This window comes from Epinephelus lanceolatus, chromosome 17, assembly GCF_041903045.1.
Source record: "Epinephelus lanceolatus isolate andai-2023 chromosome 17, ASM4190304v1, whole genome shotgun sequence".
NCBI lineage: Eukaryota > Metazoa > Chordata > Actinopteri > Perciformes > Serranidae > Epinephelus > Epinephelus lanceolatus.
Window position 1 is genome coordinate 19,110,264 of NC_135750.1, and position 19,073 is coordinate 19,129,336.

General features: G+C 41.8%; 1 protein-coding gene across 1 annotated transcript in view; it reads right to left on the minus strand.

Annotated features, from left to right (window-relative positions):
- Positions 1-4,055: 4,055 nt before the first annotated feature.
- The window catches only part of pcsk2 (proprotein convertase subtilisin/kexin type 2), a 40,699-nt gene continuing 25,681 nt past the window's right edge, over positions 4,056-19,073 (minus strand). The window contains exons 9-12 of the mRNA XM_033613441.2: positions 17,920-18,135; positions 14,824-14,924; positions 13,241-13,468; positions 4,056-5,132 (exon numbers count right to left, since the gene is read on the minus strand). Coding sequence (XP_033469332.1) covers positions 4,643-5,132; positions 13,241-13,468; positions 14,824-14,924; positions 17,920-18,135 — 1,035 coding nt within the window. The 3' untranslated portion in view covers positions 4,056-4,642. The remainder of the gene's footprint in view (positions 5,133-13,240; positions 13,469-14,823; positions 14,925-17,919; positions 18,136-19,073) is intronic.

Sequence of the window (19,073 nt, forward strand, 5' to 3'; positions counted from 1 at the left end):
GACACACACGTATTTGATAGGTCATAAAACCACTCAGGCATGTATACAGACACAGACATTTTATGTTACACTTAAACAATTACTCCCAAGCTCTAAAGGAAGATATATTTTTGGTGAAGTCTGCAGCATCCACAAATAACTCATTCATTTTTTATGTGACCTTGAGTAGCTGACAATGGCCACTGCATTTAGTATGACCCAGTGTGTCTGCAGGAAGTACAGTGTAGCCGTCTTGCTGCCTCTGTGAGTTCCCCAGCACTCTGTCTATATGCAGTACTTTTATTGAATACTGCCCAGCACACAACAACATGGCTGCTCGGCTCCTCCAGTACACATCTCCCAGTCCATTCAATTTAAAACCAAAAACTTAGGCAGTGTCCTTCTCCTTAGTCTGTGCCACAGCACACTTCGGCATGCAAAAGGCAGAGATGTAATCAGAACAAACCAGCAGCAGCTGTGTCAATCAACTCACCTGGTACTACTTTCATGAGCCACCACCCCACACCTCTCCCCTGCAGCTGACTTCTAACCACACCCACCTCCACAGACAGGATAGTTAGATGAAAAGAAAAACACAAAGATGATCTCTTATATGAAATATGGAATGACCAAACGGTGTCAGAGAAGATCTGTGATAATCATAAGTAATATCTGATTGGATTAAGCTAAGAAACTTAAGACACAATATGTTTGAAAGTTCAAAGAGAATAAAATGCTGGATAAAAAGAAAACAGCAAGGGGTGGTGAGCTTACTCTCCTTATTGTAACAGAGTTGTAGACTTACTTACCTCTTTGAGTAGTTTCAAAATTGGTAATGTTTATTGTGAAATTTATTATTTAAAGTTTAATGGACTGCACTTGTATAGTGCCTTTCTAGTTTTCCGACCACTCAAAGCACTTTCTACACTACGTCACATTCACCCACTCACACACTGGTGGCTGAGGCTACCATACAAGGTGCCACCTGCGACTAAGCATTCACACACACTCACACACCGATGGAACAGCCATCGGGAACAATTTGGGGTTCAGCATCTTGCTGAAGGATACTTTGACATGCTGGAGCCGGGGATTGAACCGCCAATCTTCCTCTGCCTCTGAGCCACAGCTGCCCACGTTTTAAGGGAAAAAAATCGTGATATAGGTTAAAATGAATAGCTTATTACCAGAAGGGACTTTCTGACAGAAAGCCAGAGGCGCTCTAGCCATTATGAAGTTCGGCCAGTCCAAGGCTGAACATGGATGTATTAGCTGGTGGTCATAGAGATTTTATTGTTTCAATTTTTGATGTCAGCCCTCAACCATAGGCCTGTGGGCCAGCTTGCTGACTGGCCCTGGCAGCCGCAGACAGCACTGAGCGGAAGCTGCCTGTCAGACTGAGCCAATCTCATGCCTTCAATACTCGGGGGGGATACGAGCAGCCCCTCCCAATTTGGACTGATCCTCATTTTTGTTGAAATCTGATCGGCTCATTGTTTTCATCAGGAAAAGTTTCTATCTGTCTTCAATTTTTTTGGTAAACATATTTAGCGAGGCGAGAACAGAGAGCTGAAAAAGAAATGTGTGGTGCAGAGAAATTACGAGCTAAAAAGCTAAAAATGTTAGCGCAAGATGCTAAATGGGCTAAAACCTTTTCCGTGGTCAAAGGGCAAAGGTTGCTGTGGCCAGTGATGACTGTTGGACTGCTCCAACGCTCTCTGATGATGTGATGTAGGACAGTCTCCAATTTTGGGAGTTTTTTAGAGGATATAGGCCTGTATGCCTTGGAGGTTGGCTGTATCTGTCTCCAAATATTTGCTTTGATTTTGAAGATAAGCTGCTTGTTTTTATTTCTTATTACAGACATGTTTTTGTGCTGATGTTAGCAGTAGTTTGCATTATACTGTGACTCAGTGCTCACTGAGGCTTGCTTGGTCTGGTCTTGTTTTGATTCAGTGCAGTGGTGATGTGCTTATACAACCTGAGGAGGCAGGTGGGTGTCAGCAAGACATCATGAAGTGTCTTTAAGGTCTCCAGTACAATCAGATTCTCTTTTTTCACAAAAACAGTATTAGTGTTACAGTTTTCTGCTCGTGCCCTTCAGGCGCTCACATTAAAAGCCCTTGTCACCTCAAAGTTTCATCAAAATTTCAGTCCCAGTACGGCCCTGCAGAAAGTCCTCCGTGCAAAATCCTCCCAGTTACTGTTGAAAGTGCTCATTCACTGGCTCAGTGTTAGGAGGTGCAAAGGGGTACCTGCTGTAGTCTGCTCTAAGCAATCCCAATCCTCATGTCTATACCAAACTAAAGAAGAGTGCGAACAAGTACGAGTCACGGAAAAAATACTTGGCCAACCAGGCAGAGGACTGCAGTTAGTGAACAGTACAAAATGTGCAACAATGCAATAGAATTAAGGATGATGTATAATACTGTATATAAGTTATGGTTAACATCATTGTATCTCAGCATAATCACTGATTTAATGCACCACCTAGCAGCCAAGTTACACAAATCAAACACACTTATGGTATTGCGTAGGTGCATGCTGGGTCTGGCTTGCATGTTAAATGCTTAAATGCTCATGGTGGTGAGACGTTTTGCCTTCAGTGCAGAAAACTTTTTATTTGAACCCAAACCAAAACCTCACCAAGGCAGGGCTTTCTGGCGGTAATCCCTGAACACAAATTTCTCCCAACAGCTCCTCCTTCTGCTGTGTGTGACAATTATCCTTGAAGTGACTGCAGAGCCTCTTTCAGCTTGTTGAAAAACTTTGAGGAGCGCAGTGGGACTGGTTATATTGGGACAAAGAGGCTGAGTGGACTGGTTGTAATATGCTTTGAGAATCAACAAGCAGAGATGTTGAACCTAGAGCAGATTGCGGAGGACGTCACGGTGCACAAGATTCACCGAGTGCCATCCACACAAACAGCACACTCATTAATGTAAGCCAGGATACAGAGGAGGGCGTCAGTGTGTGTCTTCTGTGCAGTTTCTACTTTGCTTTGATATGTGTGTTTGTGGCTGCAGTTGCTGTGAAGTTTAACATTATTTATTACAGCCTACACCTCTGTGTTGTCTGCCCTGATGATGTTTTATGCTGCTGTTGATCCTATAAGAAGTGCAGGCTATTTATGTGGCTCAATAATGCTTATCCCCACCACATCGTCCACAGCCGTTTTATTTATTGCCTGAGTCTTGCCTCTTTATTGTTTATTATAGTGAGGCTATACAGAAAAAGGCGACTGGATATTTAGAACTGATAGTCAATTATAGAAACGCAATTTATTGTTGGTTCGGACATTAGGGCTCTATACTATACTACTATACTTATTAATGTGCACCTCCTCCTGTACTGCCTTAATGTGCACATTCAGCACATCCAATGTATCAAAACATTGTTTGTTTTCTAGTTGGAGCCGTGCCTCATTTTCAAACTGTATGGTTTGACTAAAATGAACAATGACAGCAACATAGTCCACGATGAGCAGCGCTAAAATCAACCTGCGTAGTTGTCCCTCCATTGTGACATTAGAAAGTGTCACTTTTATCTTGCAAGTGTACTCTTCTTCAGCGTTTTGTTTACTTCCTGGATTTTTCCCACATGGAAATTCTGACCAATCAAGAGCAGCTTTCTCGTGCAAGGCATTTTATCTGGTCCGCTTGTAAATGCCGCCGTGAGGACATGAACCAACTCAACTCAGTCCCTGATTTGGACCAAGGCAAGACAACTCTAGGTCTGAAAGCACCCTAAAAAACTGTTATGGCAGTGATTTATTGAGCACACTTAACATGTACCTTGGCACAAGTAGCTCAGGCTCCACTTTTTAGGGGGAGTTTTCTTTTATTTGACAGCACAGTACAGAATGAAAGACACATGGGGAAAGATTAAAACTGGGTGTGTTATGGTTAGGTAGCTGCTGCTTGTGTGCCAAAGACTACATTTTTCAGATGGATAAAATTGAACTCCACATCCTCGGTCTTCTGTCATAATTTTCTGTGTTTCTGTATCACAGTTTTGGCCCTTGAGATGACTTTTACTCGGTATGCTCGGTGGTGTGTTGCAAATCACTCCAGTGCTTTAATAAACAGCTGAATAGATTTATTATAGCATATGTCAAAGATTATGAAATATGAACTGAGGACCACAGGCTGCAAAATGAATCACATATTCCTCTCCTTGTTTATATATAAACAGTGCATGTCACATAAAAATATAAACGGAAAGAAGTATCACTGCTCTGTTTGCAAGATATTAAACTTTAAGTAGAATGACACAGAAAATCATTTACAGTCACAAACTGTACAACAGTTGGCAGAAGAGAGGTGCAGGGCAGTTAAAGCAAGAGCATGAGAGAGTGGATTATATTTGCTTTATGTACAGTTCTGTTGAGTGTAAAAATCCAGGTGATAGAGTTTTCTTTGTCTATGTAGAACAGATTATTAAAGGTTACACTTTTTATCATGACTGGATTACAAGAAACATTCATTGAAGGTTGGGGGCTAATTGAAACACTTGATAACAAAAAGCAAAGTGAAGAGAGGTAGACAAAAGGGAGGATGATGAGAGACTGAGAAGAACTGAGGCGATTTAGAGAAGGATAGAGCGAGACTGCGGGGAGGGAGAAAGATAAGAGTGAAGGAGTCGGCAACATGCAGATGGGAATTTAGTTGTTTTTACTCAGCAAGCTCTTGAGACTTCTCTCTACAGCCTCATCCAGCTCCTCCTCCAGCTCCTCCTTTTTGGACATTGCGAGTTTGGACTGATAATCACGTACTATCTGGTCTATATAAGGGGCACTTTGTGTTCCGTGCAGCATGAGAGTCCACTCCTTCAGGACTCCGCGCTGTGGTTCCTCGCCCTGAAAGCCCACCTCCAGGACCCAGGTCCCGCGGGGGTCCTCGCCCCAGGTGTGCGTGGTCATGAAGGGCCACTTGTCGAAACCCACCTTGGAGTCGTCGTCGCGGGGCCTTCTGCTCAGCAGGATGGACTTTGTGCCCATGGGCGAAGTCATGTTGATGTTGAGGTCGCCGCGGCGGCTGGCGTTGACGGTGACCACTGCCTGAACGTGCTCCAGGTAGCGGACAAAGTTGTCCTTCCCCTGGCAGGCTTCAGTGGTGATGGCCAGCACCAGTTTGTTGCCAGACTGGATTTTACTGGAGAAGAAAAAAATAGATTGAGGAATATAAATTTGTGTATCAGAGAGGCAGATAAAAGTCAATCATCAGTGTTAAACATGAGCAAAATGAAATAAGACGGAACATGGACACATTATCACCACAATAAGATGGCTTTAGGCCCTGATTAGCATGTAGCTATATGTAGCATTCATATTTTCTCATTTACTTAAATATGAATTCTGAAAAATTAAACAAAATTTGATGTTAAAGGGCTCTTGTATTTGTATTTTGGGTTTTCTACTAGAACATGTTTACATGCTTTAATGTTCAAAAATCACTTCATTTCGGCTGGGATGTGTGGACAACCAGAAACCATGGTTTACCAGAACCATCCGGCATCATGGACAATTATTAGACATCAGTCAAGGATGTAAGAAGACGCAAGAAAGGACTACATCACACTGCACGATTCAAAGGAGATAATGGGATCCCATTTCACTGCAGTTGTATCATGTATTATTTCATGTTACAAATAAATTATGATTGATTAGTTGATTGATGTTTTCCTCATACCACCTATGCTGGAACACCTGTATTAACCCTCTGTCTTAAACACTCTGGGCTGAATTCACAAAAGGATTGCGTGACTTTTGCGGCCGCTAAACCGGTAAAAATGGAGCAAACAGATACGGTCTAATTCACAAAGCACGCGCAGAGGGTGAAATGCTCCACTAACTGCGCTGCCAAGCAGATTGCGTCTCGGTGCTCCGGTGTTATTTGCACGTATTTAAATGAGGTAATATGCATATATTTGGCGCAAAAATTGCCCCTTTCTATGCAAATGAGCCTCATTGATGAACAACGTCTAATTCATTAACACCAGCGCTAATAGCCACACGCAGTTTGAGTGAAGTAAATAACGTCTTTAGAAAGCTGGTGCAAACTGGGCGCTCCTCTGTTGAAGCCTCTAGCCCAGACTTTCCAGTGATCGTGGCAGCAGTGATCGTCTTTTAAATCAGTCTGTAAATAATATTTTGACATTATTATTATAATCATTATTATTTTAATGGCATCCGAAGATATTGATGCGTTGAACAGACAGTCTTCATTCTTTGTGAATTCGGCCCTCTGTCTTTTTAAGCCCATTCTGCTCTGACTGGTCAGTGATTCAGGGTTTTCTGCACTTTAACAGAGTATAGCGGCATTTTCTACAAGAAAATCCCCAATAAAAGCATCTAAACCGAAATCTTCACAGCCTGACATGTTCTAGCAGGAATACGATCTGAAATCAGGGAGTATTCTGGAGCACTTGTTTCCCTGATTAGCATGTAGCTATATGTAGCATTGTACTTGCAGCTGGGAAATGACTGCGTATGGTGGCACTTTCTACCACAAGAAAAAAAAAGTCACAAGGCTTCTAAACCAAAATATTTGCAACCAGACATGTTGCAGCAGGAACATGATCAAAAATCAGAGAAAAATGAAAAACATCAGCAACCAAGATTATATTTTGCCCTGATGTTAGCATGTAGCTACATGTAGCAGTGTAGGCTATGTAATGTAAACACTTGCAGTAGCGTGCCTGGTGCAGATGACCATCTAAAGAAATGTGTCATCTCATTATTTAAAATTTTGCCCACATTTAAATATGAACATTATATGATATTTTATATAATCATAATAATGGATCAATTATTTCAATACAACGACAAAAATCTGCTCAAAACAAATAGAAAACTGAGAAAACCAGTAAATTTTCACATGTGAGCAGCTGGAAACAGCAAACGTTTGACACTTTTGTTTGATAAATTGTTAATTAGAAACAACAATTTTACCAAACACAAAACTTTGAACGATGTCCAATAATACCTCACTGCCTCTTAGATGAATTTAAACAACTGTACTGTAGAAAAGCATTTATTATATGGCCAGCTGTAAATCTGAGCCATGTTGTCAATAAACTATACGTGTAAACACCTGACCACCTCTGAATTGTAGCTCCTTTTCAGTGCACAAAGAGGTCCTTTTTCATTTTGTCACAACGGATTTGTCCACAGCAGAGTGTAAAAGCAGGCAAATCTAAGTATTGTTGCTTCATGGTAGGGATGACATACTGCTGTTACCGTCTCTTTGGGTGATGGAAAGGAAGAGTGAGAACACAGCAGGGCAGGGGTGGTGGCCAAAGGCTATGAGGAGGCTTAATAACATTATTAGAGGCCAAGGCTACACCGCAGGCAGCAGGGAAATGGGGGTGGAGAGAAGGCAACGGGGACAAGACACAGAGAGTGAGCGAGAGAGACGTTTGGAACAGCACTCAGTTTGAAAAATGATTAATAGAGCACTACGCTGAGCACAGAGAGGTGAGCTGCTGAGGGCTGATGAAGCAAATTACTATTCCCAGAAAAACAGAACAATTCACAGCGGGGTGTTTCACACTAAGTTACGCCCTACACTGCATGTTGAGACGTCTGAAATAACCAAATATTAAACTGTTTTTTCTACTAACAACTCTACTAATGACTCCACATACACTCACTTTATTAAATACACCTAAGTGACATGTGTAGCATGGTTGTTGGTGCCAGACGGGCTGATCTGAGTATTTCCGAAACTGCTGATCTACTGGGATTTTCACACACAGCCATCTCTAGGGTTTAGAGAAGAGAAAGTATCCAGTGAGCATCAGTTCTCTGGGTGAAAATGCCTTGTTGGTGCCAGAGGTCAGAGGAGAATGGCCAGACTGGTTCAAGATGATAGAAAGGCAACAGTAACTCAAATAACCACTGGTTACAACCAAGGTCTGCAGAAGACCATCTCTGAACCAACAACACGTCCAACCTTGAAGCAGATGGGCTACAGCAGCAGAAGACCACACCAGGTGCCACTCCTGTCAGCTAACAACAGGAAACTGAGGCTACAGTTCACACAGGCTCACCAAAACTGGACAATAGAAGATTGGACGAAACGTTGCCTGGTCTGATGAGTCTCAATTTCTTGTATCAACAGTTCAGGCTGGTGGTGGTGGTGTAATGGTGTGGGGAATATTTTCTTGGCACACTTTGGGCCCTTAGTACCAACTGAGCATGGTTTAAACACCACAGCCTACCTGAGTATTGTTGCTGACCATGTCCATCCCTTTATGACCACAGTGTACCCATCTTCTGATGGCTACTTCCAGCAGGATAACGCACCATGTCACAAAGCTCAAATCATCTCAAACTGGTTTCTTGAACATGATGATGAGTTCACTGTACTTCAATGGCCTCCACAGTCACCAGATCTCAATCCAATAGGATGTGGAGGAAGGGGAGATTTGCTTCATGGGTGTGCAGCCGACAAATCTGCAGCAACTGTGTGATGCTATCATGTCAATGTGGACCAAAGTCTCTGACAAATTTTCTCAGAAGCTTGTTGAATCTGTGCCACGAAGAATGAAGACAGTTCTGAAGGCAAAAGGGTGTACCTAATAAAGTGGCCAGTGAGTGTATGTAGGCTGTATGTGCAGAAAGAAAATATAAAGAGACAACTTCAGTTAGTGCAAGTTATTTATCAAACTTGCAATTTGCCGCCACTTCATTTTTTTCTCCATTTTCATTATCATTAAAAGTGCCATTACTGTTTATGTTTAATCACTATAATTAGTTTATTAGAATGTGTGAGTGTGTTTATAACTAAACCTGGGAGTGAATATGTCCAGATTTATACAGTCTATGGTTTAGATCTCACTTTGACCCCCACAACAATTTGTGCGCAGCAGGTGCACAGTTCCTATCAGATAATGTTCGGAGTAATTACATCAGTCGGTCATAGAGCAGGGAGAGGGATGCCTCTGAAGGGCAGGACCAGCGTAGATTAAAAACAACCCCACACGCACAGTGGGGCACCGTGTGCCAGCTTCACTGATAATGAGAAGTTCTCCTCCAGCTAAGTAAGCCACAGCCATCCAGAGCAGCTATCAGATCAATGCTGAGCAGTGTGTTTGCAAGCATGGCTATGCTGGTGTTTATTGCTTTTCTCTGGTGATACACTATCATCAGAGGTGGGCTTGTTGTAATTATATCTGTACCACAATAGAAGCAGCAGAAGCCCTGTGGTGCTGCTGTGGAAACAGTGAACTGATGAGAAACAGGGATGTTATTTTTCCCTCATAAATACCACCTTTACGAGGGGTTATTCTTTCGGATATTTAAGGTTCGTCCATGTCCGATTGACGAGCTGATGCCACTTTCTTCAATGGAACGTGTAAAGGCACAGCCACTCTGCATAATAGGGCAAGTCCTCACCACCATTTGCATGTGAAATCCTCGGGGATGCAATAAAAGCACATGACTCTTAAGGGATGCTCCTTTTTTATCTGTCAGTGCTCTCAAAGGAGGCACACACACAGGCCCACTTTCACACCATGTTGTTGACTGCATTGTCTGCAGAGCGCTGATTAGAGACTAAAATAAGGAATTGGAGATGTTGATGGTTGCAAAAAAATACACAGACGCACCTCAGTCAGTCTGCTTTTTTTTTTATCTTCACCCACACATTGACACTTACACAATGCATGTGAAAGCGTTAGTTCACGCACACATCTGCAGACATGAACACCTCCACCTGGAATCCCTTTCTGGCTGTCAGTCAGTCTAATTGACAGTGTTTTCAGGGCACACCATGCTGGGCTATTTGTGGCACTCTAATTAGAGCGAATAAGAGGGCTAGCCACAGGAAACCACCAGGCATCACACACGGGAGCTCAAAGCCTCAGGATGTGATGAATGGATGGATGGCGGAGCCCTCGTGAGGCAGCCAAGGGGGGACGGAGGAGATGAGCGGGAAAGGAAAGGCTGACAGGGAAGGAGGCTGGGAGGACAGAGATGAAAGTGATGGCAAGGATGTGGATGGAGGAGATGCAGGGAGGAAGATAGGGTGATGCAAGGGGAGATACTACTTAATGTGAGTGGATACAGGAAGGATGAGAATGAAAGATGCAGGGCAGAGCTCTGAGGATCTCCTCCAAAGCAGAGGCCAGATGGATTGTTATCAAAAAGCTACTCTACCCAGAGGCCTGACAGCAGGAGTGAACATTAAAGCATGTGGGGAATATCTCATGCTTAAAATCAAGTCATTTTAAAGGAATTTTTATGCAGTATACAAGACATAGTTCCTTTTCAAACTAGAATGACCGCCCCACAGTTGTTTGCCTCCACCAACCAGTCAAGTTGCAGTTTAAATCCATGTCCGTCCAGACTTATATGACAGTAGGCAATGCTTCAAATGTGGATGTTGCTGCAAAGATGCTACAAATTCTAAAAAGTAGAGGCTTCACACACATCTTCAGAAGATCTAAACCATCAGCACAGTTTCAGGGTGGACACCCAATATTACTGTCCGCAATTCAATCTGACAAAAGGTGTCCCATTCTGTTCCCGAGTTATAGTGTTGAGTAACGAGAGAGAGCCAGAGAAGTGTTTTTGCAGAACATCATGGTGTCACAGTGATGTTGACCTTTGACATTTTGGATATAAAATGTCATCATCACTTTATCCTGTTAGACATTTGCGCAAAATGTCTTTAAAATCAGTGTATGAATTCCTCAGTTACGGCCAAAAACATGTTTTGTGAGGTCACAGAAGCCTTGACCTCTGACCACCAAATTGTAATCAGTTCATTATTGAGTCCAAGTGGACGTTTGTGCCAAATTTTCCCTCCTGACATACTGCGTTCACAAGAATAGGATGAACAGAGAACCCCAAAACATAAATCCAGTCATGGCTGTCGCCAGCGGGGAGGCATGCAAATGACTGAGGTACCATTAGCTTGACAAGGCATTTAGTAATGACTCTTTAGTTTGTATTTTTGGATTCAAATTTAGTTTATAAATATTTATTACAACCTTTTTGTCAAAGCCCATGTGGCAGAGATTTTACATAACCTTGCATTTGCTATCTGTTTTAGTTAATATTTTAAGAAGCCCTTCCAGACATGTTTTACATTTAAATACTCTGCTTGCCAAGTTACACATGATTAAAATTACGTCTGCTCCTTCTTCCTCAGAGAACGCAATCTTTTTTTTTAGTTTAAAAAATGCAATTATCAGACACAAGGTATCTGCTACTTCACTGCAAGGTGAACAAGTATGCAGTGCTCAATTCAATTCAGTAAAAAAAAACGAAGAAGAAAAGCTATGTGGATGTGTCTACAGTAGTTTCCACATTCTGTAAGTTGGAAATTGGACTAGATGTTACAGTCCCTGATGGTCATGCTTGAGACTACGCGTGGGAGTAATAGTGCCGTCTGGGGTCCGAGTGGTAGCCAAAGGGTTAGATGGATAGAAAAGTGTGAGAGAGCAAAAGTAGATAGGTAGACGAGGATTGTCTTCCAAACTTGTTGTGATGTCACAAAAGTGAATCCAGGTTACTTTACTGCAGCTACAAGTGACAACTGTATTATGAAGCCAAATTCTAATCCAATGTATAGCATCTGTAATAAATTTGCTAAACGACTTCCAGGTGGCCACCAACATCATTAGACACTGATACTTAGTTGAATTTAGGGTGACCAACATGACAACCTTTAATGCCAATGCCAATTTCATATAGAATACTGGTGACAGATGATGATGATATTTTGTCAGTTTAAGTTGTGTTGTTAGGTAACCAATAACCAACTTTATCTGAACATCTCATGCCAACGACATTTTGACATAGAATCATGACATTTAGTCGCAGGGTATGGAGAATAAAACTCAACGTCTGCAAAGCTTCATAATGTTAGGGTCCACACAACATGAAATTCTCATGTTGTTAGACATTTAAAATGTTGCCAACCTGATTTTCATTTCAACCAAAATTTAACATCTGTCTGATGATGTCATATTGACATGCGGTGCCACCTGGGCTGTACCAGTATTGAAGATTAAGGCCTTGTTTACACGGATGCCGATACAAATAAAAACAGATTTTTATTTATCCTGTGTAAAAAAAATTCCGGGTTTACACGATCAGTTGTGAAAACGATATCCCTGTTTACACGGTTACACAAAAATGGCAGCTTTTTGCTGCAATTAGCATGCCAGGCCAGTGGGTGGCGATATGCCATAGAAGAACGTTATGCATGCACAGTGTTTTGTTTTCCTCTTGGCGCTAGTGATAACAACAATGATAAACTACATTTTAACCTTATGTAGCATAGTTAGCTGCTATGCACTTACTAATATTCGGCACAGAAGACGATGTAGCGGTGATGTTGATGCAGCAGTGCTAAGTTCATTTGTAAGTAGTAGCTCGTAAGTAGTCCCAAAAGTGCTAACAAAACGTTAACAACCCCGCATATGTCCGCCAATTTTTTTTTTTTTAAAAAAACTTTCACTTTGGAAGGTGTTCTTAAAAATCTGTTTTCGTTGAGAAAAACGCCGGTTACGTGTAAATGATAGGTGCAAACGCAAAGATAAATACCCATTTTCAGAAATATGCAGAACCATATAAACAGGCCCTAATACAGTCAGTGAACTGTCCCAGGAATGTAAATCAAACAGCAATAGTTACCTAAAGTTTGCTGACATTAGCTAAGATTAGCCACCATAAGCTACAGGTCGCACCAGACCAAGTGTGTTTGATTGTGTACAAACTGAAGTTTTCATGTGTAATACAAACAATGTTATAGTCCTTCTCTCAAAAGTATCATACTCTGAGCACAGAAAACCTTTACACATGCATCACCCTGCAAACTAGATGCCACTAGATGTCTTCTGAGCATCTCTTCAACAAGTCTGTGAGGGATACTCACCATAATCTTTCATACAGAAATCCAATTCAGATGTCAGAAGAGTAATGCAGTGATTAACAAACACGGCCTGTCAGGACATCAGTCTATGTCGTTATAAATCTGCAGGACCATCAGACAGACTGAGCAGCTAATCTAAATATTACTGGGTTATGAAGTGGACACTCCCATCGCATATCTGTTATTGAATTAAGCCTTAGTGGGATAACTCAGTAATTAGATGAGTGTGTCTTTTGTGCTCAGCAGTGTTTTTCTCTCAGCATCTTGGTGAAGGTTTGAAATTGTAAAATATGTGGTGATTCCATGTAACATGCACTAGGTATAGTATTTAAAAAAGAAAAAAAGAAGTAAAAATGGGTGGAAATGTGACTCACTGGGCCTCCTGAATGGATCCGGCTACGCAGTGGAAACGCTCAGGCACGGTTTTCCATTCCTTGGCCATTTTCACCATGCCCCCAGCGTCCAGGACACCGTAGCCAAACAGGTGGTTGAACTCGAGACCCACGCCATTCCTCCTCCACTGGTGGACCTCGTCATGGAGCTGGTTCCTCTTGGAAGTCAGGACTGACAGGTGCTGCATGTCTCTCCATGTCAGGTTAGGGCTGGGATGGACAGCGAGGAGAGTCAGTATTGTTAATTAGAACTGGTAGACATGGTAGCGGGGGAAAAAAACAACATTAACTAATATTAAAACATTTCTGCTTCATGGTTTTGCCTTAATGACACACTTTCAATTATCTAAACATCATAGCGTCTGTACTGTGAGGCAGATGGCTGCCTTTGTCTGCGTCTCCCTCCATTATCTTGGCTCTGTGTAGTGACAGCTTTGTTCTGGCTGACTCACTGACTCCTGCCGTTGGTTCAAGTGTGTTTGGGCAGTAAAAAGGCCGTGCAGCCGTCCTAACAGCCTCGTGGGTTATTTGCCACCGGACAGGGCGAGCATCCGCTCCCCCCAACAGCAACATCATTATTGTGTGTGCAGAGCAAACAGTGTTTCTTTGCTCAGCTCCACTAACTGGTGTCAGTTAATGGCAGCAGAATCTTGTCAGCACTTTAATGTGAGAAATGAAGCATCTGAGAGAAAAGAACGGCTCCCCTCTGGGATCTGAGAAGCAGTAATTCTCCAGGTTTTAGATTTGTCATATTGGTTTAATTATGTGTGGGCGGGTTTACTTAAGTGGCATATGTTTTCAATTATTTTTCTGATCCACAAGGAACAATTTGCTCTGAATTCACAAGGATTACAAAATAAACTCCACCTTGTACCACAGTGTTAATATGACACAATTAACACTTTCTTGTAAACATCACTAATAGTAGTGATAGCTTCTGTATCACCATAAGCCTACACACAATTTTCAGGCACTGCAGTGTGTTTATCATCCCATCCTCTCTGCTACAAACATATAGTATATAAACTGTATTTTTCCAGTCTTGTACTGAGATATACACTGATCCAAATGTGATTTGTGTCCTTGGCACAGGCACATAGAGTCTGTACTTTGTGGGCGACGGAATAAGCGCTGCTTTGCTTTTCATTCGGCCTCAGATTGTGATAAATAAGCAACTGTGTGAAAAGTGGAGAGCTGATTCGTGCCTTGAAGAAGTTCAGACACACACACAGAAAATAACTATAAAGGGATCTGAGTACAGACATTGATGGAGGAAGTCAGAGACATTGATGCGATACAAAAGCTCAAGGTTGTACTTTGAAAAGAAATGCTCATAAATGAATAACATGCAAACAGTTGTTTTTTTTCCCAAATCAAAAATTATCCGAATCTAACGGCTGACAGAATGTTATTGTAGACTGTTACCCTCTGACCAGCACTTTCTTCAACACAGAGAAATCAAATGTGTAATGTAATAATGTTTAATACATACAGTTGATCTAAATCAACAATCATTATTGCATCAATTATTGCATGTGTGTGGAAGGAGCAAGGTGACGACATACTTAGCCTCAAGAGCCAGAGCAAAGACACCAGCTGCTTCTGGAGCTGCTGCTGATGTTCCTGAGTGACGCAGTGTGCAATTCCCATACAGGTCTGTGGTGGCCTGAAATAACCAAATCACAGGATCATTAAGTCACTCAACATCCTCCCCTTCTTGCCCACAAAACTGACACCACCCTATCAAACAACAAAAAGAGCAAATACATAATTGTCTCCCTTTTCTGTCTCTGTCCCTCCTATTTTTGCACAGCCCCTAAGATCCTGACTCAGACATTTAATACACAATTTTCTCATTAAGCACTTGCAGTTTAAAGGAATACTTCACCCCCCAAATGACCATTTGCATATCAAATACTTACCCTGTATTTAAATTGAATTGATAAAAAAAAAAAAAAACCTCTTTTGCATGCCTGAACGAAGAATCCAAAAACAAAGAAAATTCTTGTGCAGTATAATCTCGGTCTTATTTACCCAGTTGTATGTTAGTACTTCTCAGAGAACAGCATTTTCTGACAGGGATCTGAACTAAAGGTAAAACTTGACTATGCTCTCCTCAGTGCCAGACTCCATTGACAAAAACAGTGATTTTACCTCGCTTAACATGGGAGCTACTGGTCTACCACTATGCGGTACTTTGTGTTAATGTGTGACTTTGGTAAATCCAAACTAACTCTTTAAGACGCCAAAGTCACACAATAAAACAAACAAACTACCGATCGAGGCAGTGGTGAACACTCCTGTGTTCAGTGAGGTAAAATGACTGTTTTTGTCACTGGAGTTGGGCTTTGAAGAGAGTTTACTGTGAGAGTTTTACTGTTTGTTCAGTTGCCCATCTTAAAGGCCTGGATCAACATATTCTCAAAGAATAGTTTGTACGATAGCCAAGGAAAAATGCATGCACAACACAATATCTTATGAATTAGTGCAGTTACAGTTACGTAATAAATGTAAAGATACAGAGGTTGGGTATAGGCAAGTAAAGTTTACCAGTTTTACCTCGCTTAACACAGGAGCTGTTGGTCTACCACTGCCTCGATTGGTAGTTTGTTTGTTTTATTGTGTGACTTCGGTGTCTTACAGGTTAGTTTAGATTCACCAAAGTCACCCAATAACACAAGCAAACTACTGAGTAGTGGTAGACCAGTAGCTCTCGTGTTAAGCAAGGTAAAATTCCATTTATGTCAGTGGGGTCGGGCTTTGGAGAGAGATTACAGAAGTTTCACTTTCAGCTTAGGTCCCCATCTTAAAGGCCTGTCTGGATCAACATGTTCTCAAAGAACGGTTCATATGATAGCCTACAAAAAATGCATGCACTACATAATATCCCACCAATTAGCGCCCCTCGAATGAGGTGTACATCGTTATTGTACAGTTACGTAATTTTTGGAAAGATACAGGGTTAGGTATAGGCAAGTAAAGTTGTTGTGGATAGGTTTAGGAAAAGAGACATGGCAATGAAGCACCTTAAAATGACTTTAAGTTCACTCAAAGTTCACGTAGTTCCAAACACGCCTCCACAGGAAACCTGGACCTTCCCAGGGTAAGGTCTAACCACCCTAACCTGCGTCCTTATAAGACTGTGTCAGACTGCTTCCTTGTTTACTACCGTCAGGGCACTGGTCACATGATCTCAGCCTTTCAAAAAATGTACGAATTTGTATGCATTACTTTTCGTAGAATAAACATACATACAGTTTGTGAGAACAGCTTGTCTGGATAAATGTGGCTTATATTATACTGCATGGGTTGTGTGAGAGTTCGTAAACAAATGCTTTGATATAGTACTTCTGTTGTTAAATGTGGTCACCTATGCCTTCAATTCATCAAGAATTTCCTCCGTTTTTGGATTCTTCGTTCACTGTGGAGGCGAGAAACATGTTTTCTTTACAAATTCAGTTCAACACTGGGTGAGTAATTAATATACACATTGTCATTTAGGGTGTGAAATATTCTATAGGGACATGTCCACAATCAATATGATCCTTTTGCTTCACATATAATTTGAAGAACAAAGACAGAAAAGGATGAATTAGAGTGCAAAGTGTACATTGGCTGAACTGTTATATAAACACATCAGCAGGCAAGTTATATTTATATTTACTGAATAAGCATTTAATTATTTAATTTGGCGCTTAATTAGAAATGATAACAGATTGACTGAAATTAGAGGGGAACCCCTAGGGAAGATCCGTGGCTCTGTCAACAGCCAAAGGTGATTTGCATAATCACAAACACAAACACCGCTGCCTTTGTACCCTGGGAAATTCTGCTCGCACACATGCATGGTATGGAACATCACTCGATATTCTCAATGATTGCACGTTAAGATAAAAGAGCATTCCTTCTCCGGACACTTACCATCAAGGTCAGGTATTTGTTGTCAATAAAAGGTGGTAAGTATCACCTGTTGTGCTGTTTTCAAGATGGGGTTAGGGTTAGGGTCTCTTTTTGATTCTAGTGACTCATCCACTCTGTTTTTTTGATGATCACGCACTGGTGACACAATTCTCCACGTAAATGCTCAGATAGCTGTGAGCCAGTTCCTGTTGTTTCAACTTATAACTCTCTGCTGATGGTTTTCCTTGTCATGGTAAAAATAAAGCAGTAAGAACCAATAACAGAGGAGTCCATAAAAACGTTTTCATATTTCCCTTAATAACAATTTACATTTCCTCAAAGGCCGTGATCAACACAGTATAGCGGGTGCTCTTGAGCATCTACAGCAAAATGATGCATCTGGAAGTCCAGGGAGGTAATCACAGAAGAGCTATTCCTCCACCCAAACTCCCATTTTTCACAACCAGCCAGCAATTACAGCGTAACAGCCTCTCAGGCTGGTCTCATCCAACCTCCTGAAAAGCTTTGTATATAGTTCCTGCTGGGCCAACTGAAAAGAAGCTATTTACAGTTAAGTCCATGAATGAGGACGTATCGTTGAAAGATATTACGAAAATGTATTGAGCTGTCTTTGCTAAAAGTGTACGTACCCACTGTCAAAGGTTACTTCAGGGACTGTCAACAAGATTTGATAAACTTAATGTTTAAGATGATTTCTTTTTCAGTCAGGTGAAACATGTATTTAACACAAACACACTCACAACGCCAGCCTCTGGGTTCCTCTTGCGTCCGTTGCTGAACGTGGATGCCAGGGTGGAGGAGCAGCTCTCATCGTACAGGGCCGTGCGTCCGTCGTTAATGGCTGAGTTGATGGAGATTGTCCACATGCTCGAGGCGTAACCATCGCAGTTGCAGTCGTCATAGCTACCACCATCTCCTGATGCCCACACGTAGATGCTGCCTTTTCCTCCACGTCCCTAAAACATCATCATTATCACAGTTCTGGTTAGTGGTGGAACATACATGGGTGAAATTAGACTACTAATCATGTGCATGATCTAACTCCAAATGATTAAATAAGGAATCAGAATTATAAAAATAGGACAAAATGTCAAAATGTAAGGAGGGACATTTTCAGCTAATAGATTGCAAAAGACATTTAATTTAGGGATCTATCACTCAATCAAACCCTACCCATGCATGTACAGCTGAACATGCTATTCCAGTGCTTCAGTCACTTGAAGAAGCTGTATGCAACATTCAGAGCATATCTATGATCCAGAGTCTGAGGCAGGATTGCCTGCACATGGCTCTCAACGTGGAAGTGGTTGAGCCAGCAGCTAGCAGCTAACGGTGCTAACAGAGCGAACAATGCCAGCAACTGTTACAGTGCTGACAGAGCCAACAGTGTTAACCTGGGTAGGAATAAGAGGGTAGGCATTACACTTCCATGAAGATGGTAGTCAACCACTATAAGTCATCATTATCAGCGTTAACTGCCTAAAGCCCCATTTCCACCAAGCAGAACATTTTGGTACAGTTAAGTTTGGTCCACTTTTTTTTCCATTTCCACTGTGAAAAGTTGTGGATGGCACCAATGAAACCGTTCTGTACTGTCCCAATCCTCACTTAGTGAAAAAAAAAAAAGTGTTGCAGAGCGTCGTTCCTGTGGGCTCTGGCAACACTGAGCTTGCCTGAGGAGGACTAAATGCACACACCTACTATTTTTAAAAGTCCCATGGAGAGAGACTCTCACTGCAGCCTGTTCTAGTTTGTTCTGAAAATGTCTGTGTGCAACCTAGTTCTGTGGACGATAAACAAGGTGCAGACTGATAAAGGAGGGAATACAGTGATTGCAGGACGGAGCAGTGAGTGACAACCGCGCCCACATTAAAGAGTACTGTTTACAGTGGAA